Raw genomic sequence first — 24,833 nt, 5'->3', positions numbered from 1 at the left:
ACTCAAATTGTACTCAAACCTGTTAACAGTAACAATGAACTAATCTTTAGTGAATTAATCTAAAATGTTAATATTGCTATTTAATTTGTATGCAGTTTTCTTTCCAGTTGTTTTCACTAATTGAACTAAATTATTTTTTATAAAGATATACTAAAAATGTATTTCTTCATTTATGGCGTAAATATGTGAAAAAATATGTGAGTTACTACAAACAGCAATGTAAATCATATTCTTTGAAATTTATCAGATCTAAAGACCCAACTGCTAAGATTTTCAGCAACTAATTGCTATGAAATCCATAGACCTTAGGAACTTCATACCACTAAAAATCTGACCCATGAGTACTTTCTATGGTACAGATATCTGAGGGCCAGAGAACAAAGGCAAGTCATTCACATTAACCAGGCACCCTTGAGAGAATACTCACTAGTGATTCTTAGCAGTAGAAAGAAGGTTGGAAGAAAAAAGGCATGTAACTTGCTTCATTATTACTTTATTTCACTTTCCAATTTGAGAAATAGCAGTTAAAATATTTTATTAAGTTATCCAAGACAATAACTATATCTTGTCAGAAGCACTGCTATGCTTAAACATAGTAAGAAATCATCAATCAAAGCTTAGAAGTTGATAGAAAGATAGGGTCTGTCTCTCTTTTCACAGATGCAAAAGATCTGTTTGCTGCTGTTCCACCTGGATTAACACATTTGCATTAAGCACAACAGTATTTATGCCGCCAGTTCCTGGAGTGGAGGCTCACACTGTCTCCTGGAAGGTGCTGACATATAGCTCTGCAGAATAAAAAAGAAGGAAGCTAAGGGTCTGGCGGGGAACAAACTACACTTGAGTAGTCAAGAGCCCTCACAGTTTGCTCTCATGCTTGCTGTTCCCAGAAATCTACCCTGCAGAAGACAAACAGCAGCAGGTGGGAATGACAAGGGGATTAGTAATGTTATGTCACCTTTAGCTGGCAAAAATGGTGATCATCCTTCTCTGTTTCCTATGAGTTAATTTACTGATATTTTTAGAAAATACTTCCTTATCTTACTAAAAGGAATTAAATTAACTAGAAATCCAGAAAAACCAGAAATCCAACTGATGGCATGTTCAGATTTGACTCAAAGCAGAACTGGTTTGAAAATAATATAGCTGACAAGTTTAGCAAATGGAAAGGGTAAACAAACCCTGTGGAGCAATGGCAGCCTGTGAAAAGAGATGCTTAAGATGGAAAAGCCTGAGGGAACAGGCAGGATGTAATGGATGTGAGACTCAGGATGTCTCTGTTTTGCAAGCAAAGCAAGCATCAAAACACATCAGTTCTGTTTGCAGAGATAGGGGGAAAAGAAGGTAAGGGAACATTGGGCTGAGTTGTAACAGAAAGTGGGATGCCTGCATGGAGAATTAATCCCATTAAAATTAAATTCTGCTTCATAAATGCCTAGCTCAAATCTCATCCAGATACTAAAAAGTGACATGACTAAAACTTTTCTAAAGGAAGCCAAAACTTGGCAGGACTTGGAAGATGTGGAAAAGCATAGCTCCTTCACTGGGCTGGCTTTAATCAATGACGTTCAATGCCAATTCTATCCTCACAGAAAACTTTTTTTTTTCTAAGTAGTACTTCCAGATGGAGGGGGGCAGTAACATGGAAAATGTTTTTGTGTGTGTATAGCTGCTATCCTACACCAGTGGAGGACCTGTGTCTTTTTGAAATCCAAGTTTCAAAGCTGTTAGGGAGCCTTCTGCACCGCCACATTACTGTCTTCTACTATTGCACAACTGACTGGCACAAGCCACCCAACCCTCGCCTCCAGTGCCTGAGCTGTTTGTCCAGCTTGCTGTTTACTTTCCTGTGCAGACCAGCTAATTTTGCATTGCTATAAGGACTGGGAAGCAGAAGTGTCTGTGATCACACTGGGTGGCTCCTTCTGTGTTTGTTTTCAGAAGGCAGCTGGCAGGCAGAACTCTGGTGATAACCTCTGTGTCTGCCATACCTGCTGATGCTGCTTGCTGAACTGGCCCAGATCTCCTCAAGTGCTCCAGCCTCTGAATAGTGTGATTTTCAAATACTTACAACATTAAGGCCTGTGCCAACAAGCCACAGTCTCACCCCATCAACTCATAATTTTTTATTGCAAGTGAAGGCAGAACTGAAGCTTAATGCCTAACTGAAGCAAGCCTAATGCAAATAGTATTTAGCTTATTTCCCCAAAGACACAATCCTAGTGCTATTACTTTTGCTGAACAGAAAATTTATCCAAGTCCAAATTAGTGCTTTAAAAGAAAAATTGTAAGAAATGTTAGTTTGGATGTGTTGGTGGAAAATATGTTTGTTGATTTAATTGGATTCAAGTGAACATCTGAAGTCCTCCCAGTTTATTTCTCCTCAGCCTCTCAATGGACAGTTTCTCTGAAGAAGTTGTGTCTTCTTTCAGCTGATACAGATCTCCCAGTCAGCGTCAACACTCAGGGCTAAGTTTTCCAGTGTCAGTGCAGAGGTCTTTGTATCATATGTGAAAACCACTTCTTTTTTTTTCCCATCTGAACAAGACAAGAGAATTTTCTGTTTAATTTAAGAAGAATTCTTCTGAAACACAGCTACACTCTCTACAGTTTTTAGTTCTGACTGTCCCTGCCACTGATGGAAAGGAATGATTAAAAAACAAATAGAAGTCAAATCTTCCCAGCACACATATAAGAATGCAGTGGAATAAGAAAGTAACTATTTATTTTTTTCTGATCTTTCAAATTATGGTACATCAAACTGTGGAACCACTCAAGAATTTTTCTGAAAAAAAATCACCCTGGTTTTTGCACAGGTGTTCCTCCAAGCACCCTTGATAGGTGGAGGCAGAAAGTTCATTTCCCCATGACTCTCAAAGTGAAGGCACATGCTTGGAAAGCAACCAGAAATTGTAAGCCCTTTCTGTAGATGCCACTGCCTATCCCTATGGGATACCTTGCAACTTCTAGAGATCTACATATAGTCAAGAACTCCAGAGCTTTTGCATGAGCACAGAAACAGAACAGTAAATCTGGATTTATCTGCAAGTTTCCTGTTCTAGACTAGGCAGGTTAACAGACCTGAACAAATGGGCTTTCATTTGAAGTGCCATCTCTGCTCATGTTCTGTGCAGGACAATGTTATCTGAATGTGCTCATTCCAAACCACATTTACTGATGTATCTTTCAAATTCAGTGCTCTTCAGTTCTGCATGTAGTATTAGTGGTGAACAGCTGCTGGTTCCTTTCACTAAATTCTGTCGTTGATACAAAATAAAGTAGCAAAGGAAACTAAACAAAGAGGCTTCCTAAGCTGTAACACTTCTTCTGCAGACCTGTCAGTTTGACACCTCTAGTGAATGGCAGCAGAGCAACAGAATTTCAAAAGGTTGTAGTAAAATAGCGTTACCCTTGGAATTGGCTGTCACAAAAGTGGGTTGCTTTCCAAATCCCAGAATTATGACCTGTTCAACTGCACATGTAGTGTGGTATTGTCCGCTTTCATCTACGCAGCTGAAAAAAGAAAATTAGTTCATATACATCAATTTCTTTCCATCAGTACAAGTTCAGTATCACACAAATATTATTACTTCAGTCTCATCCTGAAAGCTCCCTATACTGGTTTCCTTTCTTTTATTCACCTTTCTCTTAAAAACAAGTAAAACTTTCTCCCATTGTCAGCTGATTTTTTCACTGCGTATCAGATTTCACAGTCAGAAGAAAAACAGTTTGAGAAGCTATTTTATGGCAAAAAGCATGGCTTTGAAAAACAGAAAAGTTCTGGTGGAAAAACCAGTGGATTTTCAGAAAACAGTAGTTAAAACTCCTAAATATAAATGTAAAGCTAATTTTAACATTTTTTTCAAGTAAGATATTTCAATCTGAGACAAAATTATGTTTAATTTTGTAACTAATTCAATTTTTATTAAAAGCTCTAAAAAAAGTCAAATCAAATTAAAATGTACCTCTTTTTTAATGAACAGCATGTTATTCATCTCAAAATTACTTTTTCCCCCAACTTCTAGATTTGCTAGCAATTTAGCAACATTTTTCTTTCCCATCCTGAATTTTTAAGCTTTTCAGATTTCGTATTCCAGATAAAAAAATTGAAGTATACTTTTATCCACATTATACAAGCTAAACTAGTTTTGCCCTGTGTTAAATTTTGCAGCTTTAGGATCAACTCCTGCATATTTTTGAAGCTTGAAGGACAAAAAACGCCTGTAGAATCACCATTTATGCACTACACAGCCCTCTGTGCAATATACCTCAATAGTAAAAGTGTTATAGTGACATATTTGGCATCTCTTTGGCTTTTAGGTTTTGTCACTGAGCCTTTGCAGGTGGTATCCCCTTGTGCTTCCTTTCAAGTGCTTTTCTTCATGCTAATATATATGGTGAATTTGTTGATTACTTTGGGAGACTGCAATGGTGTGGTTTTGGTTCCCAGACAAAAGCACTGAATATCTCAGGTTGGAAGTGACACATAAGAATCAAGCAAACTCCCTGCTCCTTGCAGGACCACCTAAACCTAAACCATGTGGCTCAGATCGTTGTCCAGATGTGCTTTGAACTAGGAAAGGCTTGATGCCTTGACCACTTCCCTGGGAAACATGTTCCAGCGACTGACCACCCTCTCAGCAAAGATTATGTTAGAAAACAAATCTTAGAAAATATAAACACTAAATAGGTGTTGCATACTTGCAAATCTCCTGATTTATCTTTTTTGTCTCTCAGATGGGCTGTACTCTTTCTAATGACTGACTTTATATTTGTGTCAATCTGCAGAAGCTTGAGTTTGACTAGACTGAAACAATATGAGACAGCTCAGTATATCATGTGTCACTGCCTTCGGACTTCTGTAGAACACTGTTTACCTCTGCAGTTTTATGACATATTGTGCACACTGTTGGATTTCACTAAGCAATAGATGAGACTAATACCTTTGTAAGAAGGCCTCATGAACTAGAACAGGCATTTCCAGTGACAGTGTGTTGATGGCTTTTGTCTAAAATTGCTGTTACCTGGAAGAGAGAATGTTCTTGCGGAAAGTGAATTTCCGATACAGGAACTGCTTCTTATGGAGGTACTGAAATGAATGCCCATCATCTACGTAGAGCTCACCTATGGCACAGGCCTGTGAAACACACCAGATAGAGCACAAATTAACAGCAGCTTCTAGCGTTGAATAATTAAACTGTCTCACTATATGTTATGCTTCATATTGAAGGTGTGTGTTCATTTTTCTTTAGCAGCTTGTATCCCTGAAAGGCTCAAGCAATCCAGCTCTGAGAGTGCTGGACATCCTGGTTCTGCAAATTGATGCAGGTGCCATGTGTCACCTCTTTATTAGCAAAGACAGTTGTAGGAAGTTCCCTCTCTGTGTCCAAAAGGAAGTTTGTGGCCTGTTCATTCTCTGCTTCTTCCTCCAAGGGACTAGACAAGGGCTGAAAAAAGTCAGAAAAATATTCTGGCCCTGCTGTGCTCAGATAGTCATGCTTAAGAGGGGACAGCTGGGGAGAGGTTTGAGTCCCCTCAAACAGCACAAGGGGAGAAGAGCCATTGTGCTGATCAAACAGGCAGCAAGGGCCCACAAAGGTCAGATGGAGTAGAAGACATCTTTGTAAGAAGGGAATGCTATTCCTGAGTACCTCTGCATCTAAGGCCACGTGGAGTTCATAAGAAATATCTGTCATCCATTCAGTGGATTTTCCAGCTGAGGTCTTCAGAGGTATCACAGTCCCCCCCCGCTGGAATACAGGAATCTGCAAAAACACAAAGCCAGGGCAGAAGGGTTCCTGCACTCTGATAATGGAATTTTAATGAGAATCAGAGATAATAAAAGTTTGCTCAACTTAGAAATGAACTTTTACCACAAATATATAAAGAAAATCAACTAACAATGGTAATAGTATAAAACTTCTGTAAGTTTATAAGCAAAATAATTTTGCTTGGAAAAATTATTGGAAAATACTTGGAAAAGTAACCCTTATAACACCTCATTTTACCACCAGGACACAGTAGGGTTTAATCTAACAACAGAGGAGATGGGAGTTTTATACAAAAGCTATTTTAGATTACATTTCTACAAGGAAATTGAATTGTAACTTTTCTGATTCTGAATGCTGACAAAACAAAAGCTTGGGGTTTTTTTATGCTCCATGAAAGTAGCATTTTAAAACAAAAACATACATTCTCGAGTGTTACTGGGATCTTCACTGTGCCTGCATCTTCCATTCGCTTAAATTTTCTAAAATCATACCAAATCTAGAAAAAATGAAATAAGAATGAGCATGACACATATGACAAAATCTATTCCCTCTGTAGAAGCAGTTACTCTCCTTAACTTGTCAGTATTCATAACAATCTATTTGATAGGCAAGAAAAAGCATTTACTTTTTAAATTAAATGACCTTCTGGATGAAAAGATAAAATTGTAATTTCTGAAGCACAAAAATAATCTGACTTTTCCTACAGTTTGCATAATGTCTTGCATGTCTTAAAGCATCTGGAAAATGAATGAAACATGAAACACTTTAATTTTTTTTAAATATAGCTCTTGAAAAATCATATTTATATTGAAGTGAAAATTAACAACAAAGTTGCTTATAACAGGTGCCAAAAGAGAGTGACATCTGAATCTCCCATGCACCACACTTGGCAGCAGGTTTAAGTACTTTAAGTGTGCCAAGCACTCAATTGCCACAGAGATCTTGATAAAAGTATTTTCCTTGTCTGGAGAGCCTAGTCTGTTTTTCACTTTAAACTGAGAAGAATTCTAACTGTTCTCAGTTAGTGGAGTCACAAGGCTCTGCATGGTCTCATACGCTCCCTTTTGCTGCTTACTCTCTAGATTCTCCGCCTTTCCCTTAGCAACTATTTCCCCAAAATCACTTCCCTTCCTCCACTTCACAGCTGCTGTAGCCAAACGCTCTTTGCAGGAGTGAGCCACTGTGCCATCCTGTGGATAAATACCTTTACTTCAGTGAGGGACTGCTCTCTGTGTGAGTCAGTGTTTGCTATACATGTTCCAGGCTACTGAGGCTTGTCTTGTTAAAGTTTCCCTCCTCACAGTTTCCCTCTGATTTCCTTTTGACCTTTCTTCAAAGTTCCCTTTTTTTTCTACATAAAATGAGAAGTTTAACCCAAAGAGAAATACATGTGAAAAGGAAACAGACAATGTAGGGAAACTGTTTCATGGTGATTGATGAGCAAGTTTTAAGAGAGATTTAAACTGTAAGTGATTTGAAATTTGTGCAGCAGCTCATGGAAAAGCAAGAAAGCAAATTAACTGTGAGCCAAGCAAGCAAGGCATCAAGATGGAAGGAAGGGCTCAGAGTGGCACAGCATGGCCAGCCAAGATTTGCCACAGCAGTAGTGCTCAGCAGTTACTAGATGGGGAGCTGGAAGATTTCTGCATAAAATACTTCTTTGAGCTGGACCGCTGAGCAATTCATATACATCCTTACCTCCTCTGACCCTGGAAACAGAACTGTCACTGTCTTGGCCTCTTTCTCTGTGACTGGATGCACCAACAAAGCATTTCCTAGAGAAAAACATAAACACAGCTATGGTCCTCAAGGCTGCATCTCCTCAGAGCAGAACCTGTGTGCTCTGGGGTTGTCAACCTACCACAGCCATTCCAAGAGCTTGCTTGGGCATGTCATATGCTTAGGTTCACTTTCTACTGAAGAAAAAGACTTCAGCGGCCAGCCATACCACAGTAAAAACCAATCATGTTTGGGTGGTAGTTGTTTACTACTGCCATTTCTGAAGCAGACTGTGATCTTAGCTGCTCCACTGAACTTGATGTTTCAGGTCAAAACCAATCATGTTTTTTCAAAGTGACTACTGAGATACAACTGAGTTTTTCATCTCCTATGTCCTCTGTTTTCAAAGTGATGTTAAAAGTAGGTGCCTTAAGGACGTCTCAAGTTCTATGTTCACTTGTATTTTTTTTAAGTCTTGGGCAGTGTTTTTGTGTTTTCTTTTTGTCATGCAACACCTCAAAAATATTTAACTCAAATTGCAGGGAATAAGACACCTGCTTACCCAGCATGTACTCATTTTCCACATCAAAAGTTTCCATTTTCCCTGGAAACTCTATCCAGAGAGACCTGTAGAAAAGAAAGATAATGGAATTCAGTTACATTTTTCCTCTCCAATCAACCCGTTCAAGTCTTTCTGGTATTTTCAGGCTCCATTTTCTTCCTCTCTTTACAAGGCACAGTTACCAAGAACTGAAGATAGGGCAAGGTTCTTTTCAGTGTCAATGACTCAAAGTGCCCCTTTGCCCCTGCTGAGAGTCCCCAGTAAAGCATGGGTTAAGACATTCCAGTATACCTATTTTTACATCTGTGGCATCTATTTCTTCCCTCCTGATGTCTTCCTTACAACCTTGCACTACATCTACCTTCCTTCTATCAAAGGAGAGAAGAATGAGCCTTTGTGTCCCAGTCTACCAGCAATGCTGGCCCCTGATGAGCAAATCCCTGCAGCACAGTACTTCCTATTCTCAACAGCTCCCTGCTGCTTTTATCGAAAGTCTCACCCTGGCCACATCTGAAAAACCTGCACCAGAAGCTCATTTTCAGTCTTTCTCAAAAAAGGGCAGTGTAATAACCATCCAGTTATGGAACAGGAGTGGTATATTTAAAGTTTGAGAGATTATGACAACAATAGCTTTTTAAGAGACAGGGTCTGGGTTTCTTTACACAAAAGCCTGGCTCACCTGCTCACTCACAGGCATCCACTTGTTCACTGCAGTCCTGCTGCTTGTGTGCTTGCTAATGAGACACACTTTCCCTTCTGCTTGGCTCAGTGAGAAAAATACACTTCCTCTCTAATTCTGTACCTACTGCACCAAACTTAATACATTGGAAGTGTAATTTAATACTGTGGGCAGTTCACATGCCAACAAAAGCTTCATTTCAAGAAAGACAAAAACCCACTGTCTATGTCAGTGCATAAAACAGGTGCATTTACACCTACATATGTGCAGACAAACACTCACACTACTATGTCTGTAATGCAAATTATCTTCAAAACTCAAACCACTCAACCCTTGTCAAAAAGACCTATATGTTTTTAAAACTTATGAGATGTAGCTGCATAACAAAATATAAAGGTAAATGTGAGCAAAAGAACAGTTCTAGGGCAACTGCAAACACACAGATTATAATCTATACCAGGGAGATTAATGACATTAATCTCTTCCGAAAGAAATGCTGCATTCAGTTCCACAGAGGTACATTTTTAAGAGGTTAGAGAGCAACAGAACAAATAATTTATTTTGTAATTTCATTTCTGTTCTAGATTAATAAATTCTCTACTAAAGGAAACATTATAAATAATACTGCAGAAAAAAGTGATAAAACTACTAATATGAAATAAAATTTTATAACAATAACAGTTAAGCAGTAACAAATATTTTCATGAGAGGCAAACCCCATTTACATTTCTAGCATCTACATTTCAACAAGTTCACAGTCTATTAAGTACTGTTTTATGTACTGGTTGGACTACTATGTGATGGTCTTCATCATGATGAAAAGTTTGAAGCCCAGACTACTCCAAAAAGTTCAAAGACTGCGATGTGTTTGTTGAATTAGTGCGTTCAAAGTGTCATTTGGGAAAAAACTCAGAACATGATTTTCCTCTGAGAGCCCAAACAAAGCTCGCAGAACGCATGAAAAGAGAATTCAGTATTAGAACTTTTGTCTGATTTTCTCCCTTTTAATAGTCAAATAAGTAACTACAAAACTAAGAGGTGGTAATTCAACCTCCCTTCTCCAAGTAAGCTCCTGCAGATACCCTCTAGGCCTCCTGGCTCACGCTCTTACCTCATGACCGGTTCAGCCGCCGTGTGTGCCCGATAGAACAGAGTGTATAAGTAGGGCAGGAGGACGTAGCGCTCTCTAATGGCTCTCCTGATGATCTGGGTGTTCTTCTCCCCAAAGAGCCACGGTTCGCGCCGTTTGCTCTCCATGTTAGAGTGACCTCTGAAGAAGGGCTGGTAGGCTCCCGCCTGATACCAGCGAACAAGTAACTCTGGTTCTGGATCTCCAATAAACCCTCCCACATCAGCTAGATATTGCGCAGACAAATAAAAATACACAGTTTTGGAGATTGCTCTGGCAAATGTGAAGCTCTCCTCTAACAAACATTCCAAGTGTATAAATCCATGCATTTCACAGTTTGCTCACTGTTCTGTTCAGCTGTTGGGCAGCTGTTTGTCCAAATAAGAAGTAAAACACCAGTGCAACAAGTTATGCTTTAAAAAAAAAAAACCTCAAGAGAGGTTTTGAAGGCTAATTGAGTGGTTTTCCCAGGAACAGAGCACTGTCACAGCAATGCTGTGAACAGAACACTACCTGAGGACTGCTGCTCCAGATGGGACAAAACCACTGCACCAAAAGTTAGTGGAGACATGATGGTGAGAGCCAGGTTTCAGGCTTCTGAAACCAGACTAATCTGTGAAACCACCTGGAAATGCAGAGGGCTGTTGAGCTTTCCACCGTCTGTGTTGAAGTCTACCTTGGGAATACAAGCTTGGTGGCACCATTTATGCACAGTGAGAAACACATTACCTCCACAGAAGGAAATCCCTGCCATGTTGATGGTAAGAAGCATTGGAATGGATATTTTCAAGTAACTCCACTCTGCCGTGTTGTCTCCAGTCCACACCGCCCCTGGAAATACCCAGTTTCAGGATTATGCAGGAAAATTGAATGAATATCTCAGTTTATGCTTGCACTTAAGGAAAGAAAACAGGAACAATTATGAACTACTTTGGAATTCCAGTACACTGCACTTTTTTTTTTTTTTTATACATGCGTACTCCTGAAATAGGCAATAAAAACAGGTATTGATTTATCACAGGACAGATTGCTGTTCTACCTTTGACTCATACACACCTTGCCAGCCTCTCCTGCTTTTTTCAATCACTTGCACTCTTATGAGCTTACCACATCAGTATTTCTAAGACAGTTTCTGTCCTCCCTAGACTACTATCCATCAAACTTAATAGAATAAAGCAGCAAGGAGGGCATCCAGCTAATCCTTACTAACCATACTTCTGTGATCCAGCAAAGAAAGATCGTGTGAGGACAAACGGTCTCTCTTTTCCTGAAGAACGTCTGATGAGTCCTTCTGCAGTTGCCATTTGCTGCAAATCATGAATAGAAAAGTCAGGAAGCCAAACTCTTTAATTAGGGTACTTTCTACACTGTCTTTTTAGCCCTTCTAAGGCAGAAAAACTAAGACAATTCTGTTCCCAGAAGTAATACCTATTATTAAATAACATGTTTTTATTAGAAGATATGTGAACCAAAAGATTTGATAGTCACAGCCAATGTAATTTACATTACTATTGTAGTAAGGCACAGATGATGTCACATTTTCTTGCGATCAATCACAGTTTATTTCAAATATTGCAATATCCAGCAGAGTTTCAGGCCTTGATGAAGGTCATAGAATACCCACTACTGTGTGAAGTACCACATCATGCATACTCCACAAGAATAACTGCTGTTTGTGTCCCCGGATACTCCACCTGGTAGAATCCATAGAGGTTGTGTACTTCCCGATGTTCCCAGTTGTTGTAGTGCACAGCATCTTTCTGCATTGTCAGTTCTGCCCCCTTGAAGACTGAAGGCTCATTCATATCATTCCATACAAAGAGGATATTAGTGGATGCCTGTGACACAGGGCTCCAATTAGGTCATGACAGAGTCAATCCTGTGATTTTGAGTGTTTATCTCAAGTGGGTGTCAGGCCAGTCTGGGATATGAGTAGAAATAGCAGCAAAAAGCAAGACCTGGTAATTACACTTCTCAGGTCACTTGAAAGCTCCCAGTCATTCATTTCATCCCTCTAAGAGGACCTTCTAGTCAGGGTAGCAGCCTGCAAGCGCACTTGATCTTTGCAATTCTTACAAAACTCAGGAGGCACTTGCTATCCCTGCTTTCTGGTGAGGGAAAGAGGCAGGGAAAAGAGAAGTATAAAACAGCCATAAGTAAAACCAGAGAAGGCCAGAGGTGAAAGCTGGAGAGAAAAAGCAACATGGGAAATATCTACTACGTATGCCTACTAGGGAAGTGATTTCAACAACTCCACTGCAAACCAGAACTTTGAAGCAGTGTGAGGGGAACTGGAGGTGTGCAGCAATGGTCACCCAGACACTTTCAGCACTAGGCAGGAAGGTCAGGATGAAATGACTAAGCTGTGAGAGTGCACTCCCACATCACTTCTTGTGTGCTATCATGGTAGTAAATGCTGGAATAGCAGCAGCTGTTTTAGATTATGGGTTCTTAAAATGCCTGCAGTTTGTCCCTTATATTGGTGCAACTAAGAGTGTGTGTTCACTGGTGGCACATGGGTTCCATCTGGCTCAGTGTAAGTAAGTCCATGGAGAAAATCCTTCCGTCGTACTTCAGCTTATCAAGGTATTTTCCTATACCTAGTAATATAGTTACAAAGGCCAACAACTTGCTTAGACAATATCTTCTCTTTTCTCGCTTTTCAGGATTTCTGGGATATGTAGATCAGAGCAAATAAATACAAACCTTGTATGTTTTGAAGGCAAATTGATCAGCATACCATTTTCGCACTTCAGGATTGGTGAAATCCGGGTAACAAGAGGAACCTGTGGATGTTGGAGATCCCAATTATTTATCTGATTTTAAGAGAGTATTATCTTTGCACCTATATACAATGGCCTAAAGCTACAATAGTTTCCATAGGCAGCAATAATGTAGTTACTATTTTTTCTGAAATTAAAGCTTGAGACCAAATTCCAGGCTGACTTGGAATTCAGTACACCCCTTGCCATGTTGTAAAAGTCAACACACTTAGATTCAGGAGGTCTGAAGATCAGCACCATTTAAGGATGTCTGTTAGCAGTTTCAAATACATTCACATGTGAACAAGTAGTCAGGGAAAGACAACATCACTGGTATTCTGAGCTCAAACAGAAAAGTGTCACTGAGAAGCTGAATGACTACATCCTACCATGCTACTAGAAGTTGTAATATGTCCTTGATTTTTCCCATAATCATTCATTTGCCAGGACTGTGGGCTTCCTGTCTGTAAAGAAGGGAGATAACCTCCTTTGCCTCCCTGCAATGAGATCTTCTCATGAAACATAATATGTCAAATCACTGTGTTATTCTTGAATCAAAGTCTTCCAGATCAGGGTTCACTAAATTTCATCCAGCATACATAAGCTGTGCTCACTGCAATGGACCAGACTGCATTTCTGTGTCCAAGACAAGTTGGGAAGAGGAATGGCTGTTCTCATCAATCAATCCAACACTTTTAGTTCTAGGCACTGGGACTAGCTGCAGATACAATAGATATAACAGAGACAATCTATACAGCTGAGGCAATCAGGACATGATGGGGAGGACCAATCCTCCCCCATTATTATAAATTATATTAATTTTTAATTTTTATTAAAATTATTAATATTTACAACAAATGCAAGGAATTTGCAAGGAATATAAGGAATTTGAAAGGAATATAAGAATTCAATTCTGCTTCCATGCATTCCAATTAAACTACTCTCCAAAATTTTTAAAATAAATAGCTTAAAATACAAAGACACAGCGTTTTTTACCTGGCCAACAGATGCCCTCAAAATCTTGCCCATTTCTGTCTTTCACAAAATATCCCTTTTCTTTTGCCTGTGCATACAGGGTATACGAGGGATCAACCTTAATATGAGGATCTACAATGACCACAAGCTGCCAGGGTAAGAAAATAAAACACATTATTAGCATCAGCTGTGCTTAATAAAAGGCAGAGAATGACTTTATCTCAGGGAAAGATGAGAGCTGTGTCCCTAGTTTTAAAAAAGCAGATACCAACTATTTTATATACTGTGTTAGACATATATACAGGACCTAAATTTACAAGGAGTGCATGAACTCAACCTTCTGAAATAAATGAATAAAGCCACTGTTTCACAAAAAAGCAACCCTAAAAACATTCTGTTTAATTCACTGCGGTATTCTGTGAATGGGAAAATATCTGACTTCTGTGTTCATGTGCCTGCTTAAAATCATATGCCTTAAGACAGTTAAATTCATTTTAGTTTGTGTATCATGCAACAGCAACAGGAATTGTGTTTTGCAGTTACATTCTGCTGCTTTACTGCAGAGCTGAGAAAGTACTATAGCTCCAATTGAGAGACTATAAAACTTGAATGCTGTTTCAACAATCCCCTGTTCATTGACTTTTGGCAAAGTCAAGCATTAAGCAATTCTACAACTCAGTAATTCCAAGGAAAATATTTTAGCTGTAAAAACAAAAATACAGAAACACAAAGAAAAGCAGAAACAACCACAGAAACTATCAATGGTGAAAGCTCATGGTAAGAAGAAAGATTTTCTGCTGTGTTCATTCATGACAGCACTGAGCTGCTTCTGTAAGATGGAGTTTCACATGGGTCAAATTTAGCTGGATTGTCAGGATAAAGAACAAACTACTAAATCATAAAATGGTATGAGGAACTGAATTAAACAAGATAGCTTGCATGCTGGAAGCATCACCAGATGGCTACACAGTCTAATTTATTCTGTTGTAGTTCACCTGTTTCCAGTATCTGAAGCACCATGCTTAAAGCTAGACTGGGTAGATTCACACTACAGAGAAATCTTTTCTTTCTTCCCGCAATATTATTTACCTTGCGCTTTTTCTTCCTGAGATGTTCTTGCATCTTTCTGGGGTTCTGGAATTTCTTTTTGTCCCAAGTAAAATACCTCTTGCCATCTGTGTGCTCTATATCCAGCCATATGACATCATAAGGAATGTCATGTGCATCAAAGCCAGCATCCACTGCCTTGACATCTTGCTCATCCTCATAATTCCACCTGCACTGATGGTAGCCCAGAGAAAAAAGTGGGGGCAAGGCTTGAGTGCCTAGAAAGAGTATAAATAATAAATTCAGTCTTTTCACATTATAAGGTGGCATGTCTTGATAGTGACTGGCAGTTTTAGCCTCCTGTGTTTCACCTCTTCCTCTAAGGGTGCAGTTTCAGATATCAGTGATTATGCTGGCTTCTCAATTAGAGGCAAGTTTGACCAGCTGTGAATGCAAGGGAAAACAAGGATAGAGGCCTGTCTTCACAAAGCACGAATCTTTGATCTACACACTGCAGTTTGGGAACAACTGACCTCCTGCACACAATGGGCTAGGTAAATATTGACCCACTCTTACAGCATGTTCCTCAGACAATCTCCTGGATAAGTGCGCCATTCTGACTCCAATTATGTGAGTTAGTACCTGTCAGTTGTGCAAACTGCTTGAAGATATCAAATGCAGTAGGTCCCATCAGCAGGAAAACATCAATGATCCCACTTTCTGACATCCAGCGTACATCAGTTAGAGGCACTGCTCTCTGCTTAGCAGTCTCTGCAGCAGATCTGGATGGAGTGTGCTTAGAAGGAAAATAAGGTAAACCTGAATCTCTCTCTCTATCAAACTTTTATTCAATGAAGGAGCAAATAGGGAAACATACAAAATTCACCAGCACATACCTGGTAGGTATTAGGAATACACACTGAATGTTTCTAATATATCCTTCACAAATTCTTTACCTTGCATACCACTTACACAAAGTAGAGTAATAGGTAATGAGAAAAAAAGGATAATAAGTGGCAAAATATTAAAGCATTTCCATAATTAAAGACTGTGAATTTTCTGTAGGATCTTTGAGTAATATTTATATCATAAATAAAAAAAAAACTAACCACATTATACAGTGCTGGAAAAGCAAGATTTGTTTGTCATTGTTTCAATTTTAACAGAACTCCTATGTTTGTGTTTCAAAAGTGAGCTCCTTTCCTGAACATTTCATGTTTCTTCAAGGTCAATTACATTCCACAGAAGAATGAGCCTGCTAAGCAGAAATCTGTGGCAATTCCAAGAATTTAAACACTCATAAAATTTTTTCAAATCCAAGTGAATGTCAAGATTTTTGTCCACCATTTTTTCTGCCTTCTACATCCATCTGTGTAGATTTTTTTCTATGTATTTTCTCTCTGTCTCCTCCTGTAGACTTGTTAAGATACAAGATCTATAACTTGGCTCTTGAAAGCAGTGATCTCTTGGTTCTGTTAGTGTAATACAATAAATTTAGCAATAGGGATGACAGGAGAAAGAGACTGACAATTCTTCATTAGTGAGCAAAAGATAAATCTCCAATAGTGTTAAATTCCTGTTGGCCTTGTCCTGAAGCGTTTTCTTTTGTAATTTAATTCTGTGGAAAGTGAATAACTCTCACCTCAGCTACTGCCTTTGTACTAATATCCACCAGTGTTTCTGAAGAGTTCAGCCAGAAGATCCCTGAAGTTCTGTTAGGCTTGTGTGCTAAGAGAAGGGGTACTGAACCATAAATACCTATTTTGTCATGTATCTTGTGGCCGAATATATCCAAATTATAAAGACGGTAGGCATCACCATCACTAGGACAAACAAACAGATGTTTGTTACAAGTAAGCATCTTGCACTAAACTAGTTTTAACTTTATCTGTCTCACTAAACCTGGTGAATACTCAGTGAGTGCTCTGTGTTCTGGTCTTTTGTTTAGCATCCAGAGCTGAAATATGGATTGCCTAGATTACTGCTTCTTTGCTTTGGTCCTCACTATCTGAAGCAAACATGAGTTTTGCTGCCAATGAGACTACTGTGTGTTTGCTTTAAATCCTAAAATATTATTTCTGAACTTTCCCATCCTCCCACAGAATTGCTCTTTTATAAGTTCTGCTGAAACATGACCAACCCTGGAAGTCAGAAAAAAACTGCATGGAAAATTGGGAGAGAACAGAAAGGGCCATTCATGAAATTGCACACTAGAGAAAGCAGAATGCCTTACTCCACATGGATAGGGGCTACAATTCAACTAACTAAAATATTAAAACTAAAATATACATTATATGATACACACATCTCAAGCTCTTGTCTGCATTAAATTATTAATACAATGTTATAGCTCTCTCTTATGAAACAAACCAAAAAAAAAGACACTGCATTCACTAGCAATCTGATGCCTTGACACCTTTACCTGGTGTTTTTGAGAAGAAGTGTTTCTGTGTGTTGTGGTATTCCATAAACATGGTCATATCCATGTAAAGAGAAGTCCATGCCTACAGAAGTAGGACCTGTGGAAATAATATTAAATTATGAGAATGTGGAGTTCTTAGGCCTATCTGAAAGGAATAAAGCAGAGCAACTTAACCGGATAAACCGAAAGAAAATAGGTTTTAATGCTTCAATAATTAGGTCTTTCATGCTTCCTTGCAACTTCACTTTCATTATTACTTCTGTTCTATAAAAGCAATGTTTGAAACAGATTTTATTGTATTTCTTTTGATTTGGAACATCTTAACAAGATAAAAGTAATCACTTTAACAGAAAAAAACCTAAATCCATGTAATCACGAGTCACTTCTTTATTCAGTACTGAAACCCCTTAAAATTATATCCTGTTTCTATTCCAGTACCTAAAAGCCAAACTTTGCAGCACAGTGGATTTCAGGATCTGAATTGTCTGTTTCCCACTGGTCTTCTCTTCAACCTCAGTCAGAGGACTAGCATGCACAAGAGTCCCTACCAGTGATATCATCCTGTCACACTACTGAATCCAGAGCAACTTTTGGCAGGCAACCAGAGATCCTGCAGACTGAAAAGAAGCGGTTTCAGGATCAGAATCTGACCATATGGACTACATTCCTCTGACACAGAAAACACGAAAACATGGTGCTGGCCTAAGACATGAGAAATAACATGAACAACAAGGGCAACAGCTTCCTGCCCTCTGTGTCTTGACTATGAACTGAGGAAGTTTCTGTCACTAAAAGAAATTGCTTTCAGACTTCCCTCCTACGACAGCTGCTGGGTAGTGCTGATCACTACAAAAGTCTGCATGATAATGGGCAAAGCTAACCAACTTAATTAATATAGAATACCATGGGATGGACAGCAGATCATCATATATTTTGGTAATTTATAATTTAAACTGTATTTGAGCTACCGCTCTCATGTGTCTATAACCTTTGTCTTTATCACTTGAGATTGCTCAGTATTCCCTTTTTTAGTCCACACTTCAAAAGGGTTTCTTTGTGACAATTATCAATGCTCAGATATAACGATTTCTGATATGTCATAAGAATAAACTACAGATGAAGTCAATGTTATGTACTAATACTAAAAAAAAGAAAAGAAAAAGGAAATAATGTATTATATACAATATATATGTGCAAAGTCAGACAATGCAGATAGTGTTAATGCTGTGTCAGAAATGGCATACAGTGAGTTGATGAAATATGTCACATTTAATGTGTTCCCTCTTGAACAGAGATCAAATGAATATTTGCAGAGTTTTTGTCAAATTACTACCCATCACTGATTTCTGATTAAAACAAAGTTAAGGCAACTGAAAAGCAGGAGCAAGTGGGATATTCATAAACATTAAGCAGCTAACCAGAAAGCAGACAGAAATATGAATAAACATGGCTATATACAAAACAGTAAAGCTGTTTTCAGAACTAGACTGAGACTTACCATGAGCTTTGATGTCCAAGAAACTGCCAAATTTCTCTTGCCAGAGACCTAGATCTTCTTGTTTTTCCTGTACAAATACAAATAGCTAAGCCTAGCAAATAAAACTGCATACATCATGTAGTTTTAAGACAAATATGTTTATTCACACGAGATTTATACTGCTTTTTTTTTTTTTTTTTTGGCCACATATGGCTAATATAAATAAATCAAAACCACAAATCATATTCAGCTCCAGGAATTTACAAGGAAGAACTGATGTGCATATGTTGTATACAAGCAATCTGCTACAGGATAAAAGTAATATCTGAGGTCTTAGGTAGAATCACAGAATGATAGAATAGCCCAGTTTAAAGGGACCTCAAAAGATCATGTGGTCCACCCTTTAATGGTAAAGGGAGCCTTGATGAGACTATCTAGCAGCCTGTCCAAACAAACCTTGAGAACCTCCCATGATGGGACTATGCCACATCCCTGGGAAGGTTGTTCCAGTGAGTGATTATTCTCACTGTGAAAAATGTGTTTCTCCTTGATGTTGAATAAATTTATGAAATACATGGGTAGAACCAAACAGAAAAAAAATCATACAAACAGAAACCAACTCACTCCCCAAACAGTAAAGGTCAGACAACAGAAAAAACTCTTCAGACACTCTGGAGTGTCTCTAACTGATACTTTTAACCTCCTTGTGTCCTGTAATTCATTGTTGTAGAATTTACACTTCTTGCAGTGCCTTCCCTAGTTTTCCTTTCTACATTTATCCCACAATAAGTGGACGTGGCCTCTTGCAGCTGTGTGCTTTCCCTGGCAGAAATCAGAGCTCAAACATAAGTATGCTGAAGGCAGCACAGCTCCTGCCATTTATAACAGGATAGTGGAGTAAGCAGCCATCTGCTCTGCAGGGGGCTAAAATTATATCCCAGACACAGCTCAGCGTCCTGGGAAAACTGCTATGTGCCTCTATGCACTGCCAGGACCTGGTCTATTTTAAGAGAGAATTTTATTTCTGTATTAAGCCTGAATGTATGTGGAGACATATTTTTTGACTGTTATAAAAAAAGTCTTGTTCTTTTGAAACTCTCTTTGCCATGAACAGGGAATTTGAAAATCACAAACATCACCACAAAGCTCTCTTTTACACCTCTACTCCATATCAAATAAGAGAACAAAAGAGAAATAAATTAGTAATTAAAAGGCTATAGGAAAAAAACCCATTTTTTGCTAAATCTACCTGACTGATGCCTTCTACAGACATGGTAAAACACATAAACCTTCCTTCAACTATGAATTTGTAAAATATCTGACATTGTTATACCAGGTCCTTTTTGAAAGAGGTTAGACTGCATTTGTAAACATACTATAGGGCAAAATGAACATGTAATTTAATTTTCTTTTACAAAATATTCCTGCTGGAATTGCAGTAAGTATGGGTTACCTTAGAGGAATCACTTGCTGCCTCCTCATTTTGTGCTGTAGGTTTTCTAATGGAAACAAATACATAGAAATAATAAATTTATTGTTTACATAAGCAAGGCTTTCAAACAGAAACTTACAATAGCACCATGCATGGCTTTAAACATTACATAAGACTTTTGGTGCAAACTTGGAAATCATTTTAATATTCAATGCCTTAAAATAACCTTCACTCAATACTTGAGTTAGGTTGACTTCTTGGCCTTTCATATTTATTTCTATCTGCATCACCATTTTACTTGCCCAGAAGATCCTCACTTCTTTATCATTCTGCTAAGGGCTCTCTGTTGATTTCAATGTTTAAAATGATGCTCCACAAGAGAGACGCTTGCTATGCCTGTTTTCTAATCATGACATGTCCTGCACTGAGATTTCTCATCCTTCCAGCACTTTTCAGTGTGATTAACCTGACATCTTGCAACTAGATGACATCTTGCAACTAGATGGCACATTGCAAGTTGAACAAAACTTGATTTATAGTGAGTAACACTTACTTAAAGAGTAAATTTAGTGAGAAAAAATATGAAACTAATAACCTCATCATACTACCATTACCCATTCCCAAGAAAGACAAAAGGTACCAGGATACTTTAGTGTTTTGCAGAATTGGCCAATAAATGAGGTTATCATTTTGCACATGGCTGCTGCAAGGGATTAAAGCAGTCTGCAGCTAATTGATATAGAATTTGTTTGTTAAAACTTCCCCTTGTATTTATGAAGTAAAAGAGAAGTCATGTTTCCGTGCATAAGAGCTTTCAGAAATTGCACTTCCATACTTTATTTTCAGCTACAGCACAACCAGTATACACAATGATGTGATAGACAAATGCTGTACCTGTCACTGGGAGGTGGTTGTAGGTGCTCAAAATACAACAAACCATTGGAATTCACACTCATAACAGTCTCACCCTTGGACTGCAGCTCAACTTGGAAGGGGTTTGCTGTGACTCGAAGTTTGTAGTCCTCATTAGCACTTGACAGTACCAAAAAACCTGCCTCCTTGTGGGATATGAAGAGTCTTGCAAATGAAAAGCAACAACAGCTCTATATCAATCAGCAGCACATGAAATCCACTGTAACTAAATAACAATAGATACAAAAGATCGGCTAAGAATATCTGCATACATTACACAAACCTCGAGGCTAATGTTGAGCCAGAGAAGGCCAGAAATACATGCTGTGCTCAGGGTTCACTGCATAGTGCAAAAAGTGGCTACAGAACTGCCATGAATACTATCCACAGCCTGCATTCCTTTCACATTAACAGGTAATGCCTTAGGCAAAAACTTTGCATTGTAACAAGTAGGCTATTTTCTGGTTGAGTCAAATAGGCTCCGGTTTCTTATGTCTATGATAAAACTTTCTCCTAAGTATTTAACATAACCAAAATGCATGTGGTTTATTAACTTTCAAAAATTTTCTCTTCCTGTAAGAATTTTATACTGTACAGGGACAACTGTACTGTAATATAAAGGAGGAAGCTGTATAAGATAGAGAGGTGCTAAATCGTCATCACTTAAATCACCTATCACTTACCTCTGGGTGGTAGGTTCCTTTATAAGAACATCAGGAACTTTGTATCTTGCTCTGAGAGGAGATGCCTCATCAATTTTAAGCCTGAAAATATTGCCTTCTATTTCATAAATTTCTACTTGTAGAAGAACCTATGAGCAAACAAACAGATAAACTTGTAAGGATAAAAAAAAATATTTTTAACACAGCATCACCAAACACTTACTGTCTGGAAAAGAATGAAACATGCCTGCTTTCTGATTTATTGTTCTTTAGCATCGTTGAGAGTAAAAATCATCATCCATATGAATTTACACCAGCTAACTCTACTTCATCCCTTTGAAGAGGCAATGCCTTTTAAGTGAACTCTTTATCTTCAAACATCTAATGTCTAGCATTACAGAAAAAGAACTTATTACTTTGAAATAGTGGGGAAAACTCTGAATTAAAAATATTTTTCAGGAAAAAAGTCTTCTATTCAGAACTCTCTTTTTTCATACAGCCATTAATTTTTTAAATTTAAATTCTGATTATTAAGGACATATTTAGGCTAATCGTTTGCCTTCTCTCTCAAATATCTATCACTGAAGAATCTCAAAATCTGTAAATACTATTACTCATGTTGACAATATTCACTCCTCTTTCTGTAAGCACCCTCTTATGCTATGTGGTATCTCACCTTATTCTCCTCATGAATGATTTGGAATTTGACATTCTCATCACTTAATGTAACTGAATCCAACAAAACTCGATACAAGGATTTTCCAGGACGTAGAAGTTTCTGACGCCTGTCAAGACAGAAAATTATTTTTGGTCTCCCCAGTTCTTGTAGCTTATATCATACAGAGGGACATCATATTGTTAGAAATGTTTACTTAATCATTTTTATTGAGCTTTTTCAAATACAATTATTAGCACTTTAAGTCAAGAGGAAAAAGAAGGAATATAGTTCTGAGCACACCTAAAGGCTTACGAATGAGATGTTAGAGGGGTTCAGGGGTTCACCCATCGCCACTCCATATGGTTTTTTATAACAATGATAGTCTCAAGTGCCCAGTTCTTAGCTGTGCAATTACATTATCGTTCTATCATTTATTCCTGAAATTCCAGTTCAATAATCTGTTTTTCATTTTCAGTCATATATCCCTTTAACTTCCAATGAACACCCTCTACATTCTGGGGTGATGACACACTGTGTGTTTGTAATTTGTAACCTTCAAATCTGCACCAAGCAAATTGTTTCTCAATAAGTTTGATGACTACGAAATTTTGACTACAGCTTTTGGCCGTGATAATCTTTTTAGGTCAGATATCCTGAAATAAAGGCTCTTTCAACTGTTGGTAGAATTCTCCATACCAAGCCCAGGTTTTGTGAACTATTTGAAGATAAGTGTCTTGCACAATACCTTAAAGATAAACTTCTTCATTAATAAACCAAATATGTCAGTGACTAATCGGTGTAACAATAGGCAATCATTTCTTTCAGTCAGCACAGGAAAGAACACAATGGAGGAAAGAAAAAGGTCGAGAGCACAGTTAGAAATAGGATGAGAAATATGACTTAACATAAGGTTAACTTTAAGGGACTAGTGAGCTAGAATTTAGATTTGACACTGAATTCTGGCCAAGGTACTTGCTCAACAGAACTGTAATCACACACGCTATTGTCACAGACTAATGATTTCTACTCAGTGTTCTGCTGCTTTGAACTGCAGATAGTCAAGAAACATCCATGTCAAGAGAACAACCTGCATCTGAGTGCACTTAAAATGAAAATACTGCTGGGGCTTTCTCAAATGAGTGGACTGATCCTTTTGAACATTAATGGAAGACATTCTGGGTATAAGACTACATGTTTTAAAGTCTGCTGATTTTTGCTTGCTGATAGGTAAGTGGAATGCTCACCTTGGGAAGATAAATCCTGAAACTAGCAGACTTGCTGGGATTAAAAGTCAATGCATAACCACACTACAATTCTCCATACCTGTAAAAAGCAATCTGGTTGCATTTCTTAAAGTTGCTTTTGTCCACAGCCTCATCTTGGACACTAGAAAGAGCAGATAAAGACAGTGTTTGGATGTGTCCATCAAACACCTGCTGAATGATCAAATGATGGGGGTCCTTTTCAAGAGTGGTCAGGATTAGAAACAGTGCAGAAAACTCTGGTCCAACACAAAATGTGATGGACCTTGAACTACTGTGTTTAAATATATGAAGAGTTTCTTATACATTTAGTTTCATGCTGAACCATTTCCTTTTAAACCCTGAAATTTTGAGAAATTATTGAATCTATGAGTAACAGAGATGGATTTCAGCATAGCTGAATTCTTATGGATTTGCATTTTGAAGCTAGACCTCCCTCTGCAGTCATTACAGATAATTATTATTTTCCAGTAATAAGAATGGAGAAAGGGGGAGGATTGGCAGAAAAGAAGAAATACTGCACCTTCAGTGGGACCGACAAAGGAGGGAGGCTTCCAATGGTCCTGCTGACAGCTCTATGTTGTCTTAGGCTTGAAGTAACTTTTAGATTTATTAGATAACAGTAAATTTTTTACTTGCCTGAAAGAAAATGGGCTGCCAGTAGTGTCTATCATCAAAGTATTTCCCAGATTATGCTGGGCTCAAACACAGATGGAAGGGAATGAGGTATTAGCTCTGGCAGATAAAGCACTGATGATTATGGAATACTTATTAATTACATACATGCAAAACAGGATATGCAGACGGCACCCACTGAGGCTCAGTCACAATTACAAGTCCTCGATTATTATTTGAGATCTCACAGTGACCGTATATTTAGATCACTCAGCCCTTCCTATTTTTGACTGAAGACACGTATGTCCTTTCGGGTTTTGCTCCAAGTTCGTGTGCCTCTGCTGGCGCACTGAACGCCGTGCAGCCCGAACTACCCCCGGCGCTGTGGATCCGCTCGCTGCCCCGCTCCGCCGCAGGAAGGCTGTGCCCGGGCAGGGCGGCGAGGACAGCACGGCACGGCCCCGCACGCCCGCGCCCCAGCCCCGACCCGCTGCATGGGGCCGGGTCCGCACCCCGCCGCTCCCCGCGGAAACCGGTGGAGCTTCCCAGGCAGCAGCGGGAGCGAGGAGAGGGCCGGTCGAGGAGCGCCTCCCAGGCTGCGTTACCTGACTGCCCCCGGCGTCCCCGCCTCCATGGCGGAGCTGCCCCGAGCGACCCCCGCGGAGAGAAGGGGTAGCGACCCGCTGCGCCAGCTGAGGAACGCCGCGGGCCCCAAGCGCGACCGGGCCGGCGAGTGACACCCGGGGGCG

The 24,833-nt window shown here is 38.9% G+C and overlaps 1 protein-coding gene across 1 annotated transcript; it reads right to left on the bottom strand.

Annotated features, from left to right (window-relative positions):
- Positions 1–477: 477 nt before the first annotated feature.
- Positions 478–24,822, bottom strand: GANC (glucosidase alpha, neutral C). Its single transcript, XM_038138057.1, has 24 exons — positions 24,690–24,822; positions 23,531–23,593; positions 22,226–22,334; positions 21,571–21,698; positions 20,870–21,052; positions 19,997–20,042; positions 18,565–18,631; positions 17,067–17,163; positions 16,287–16,467; positions 15,287–15,440; positions 14,687–14,922; positions 13,619–13,745; positions 12,567–12,646; positions 11,555–11,698; positions 11,071–11,167; positions 10,590–10,691; positions 9,843–10,086; positions 8,053–8,117; positions 7,470–7,546; positions 6,193–6,267; positions 5,652–5,765; positions 5,025–5,137; positions 3,410–3,513; positions 478–2,538 (listed from the first exon to the last, which is right to left on the bottom strand). Exons 1-24 carry the CDS (start codon positions 24,716–24,718, stop codon positions 2,429–2,431), a joined length of 2,745 nt encoding a protein of 914 aa, XP_037993985.1. The 5' UTR covers positions 24,719–24,822; the 3' UTR covers positions 478–2,428.
- Between the last annotated feature and the right edge of the window lie 11 nt (positions 24,823–24,833).

The sequence above is a fragment of the Motacilla alba genome, chromosome 5 (genome assembly GCF_015832195.1).
Source record: "Motacilla alba alba isolate MOTALB_02 chromosome 5, Motacilla_alba_V1.0_pri, whole genome shotgun sequence".
NCBI classification, from domain to species: domain Eukaryota; kingdom Metazoa; phylum Chordata; class Aves; order Passeriformes; family Motacillidae; genus Motacilla; species Motacilla alba.
The sequence above is the reverse complement of the archived record's forward strand: the minus strand, read 5'-3'. Positions and strand labels throughout refer to the sequence as shown.

Bases quoted from the DNA above. Each gene is read 5' to 3' on its own strand.
- GANC (XM_038138057.1), bottom strand. From the start codon at position 24,718: ATGGAGGCGGGGACGCCGGGGGCAGTCAG. The intron at 6,268-7,469 runs GTAAGGATGTAT...CATTTTTTCTAG, and splicing joins TGTTTCCAGGGTCAGAGGAG to ATTTGGTATGATTTTAGAAA. The intron at 5,766-6,192 runs GTATGTTTTTGT...GTGTTTTTGCAG, and splicing joins TCCCAGTAACACTCGAGAAT to ATTCCTGTATTCCAGCGGGG.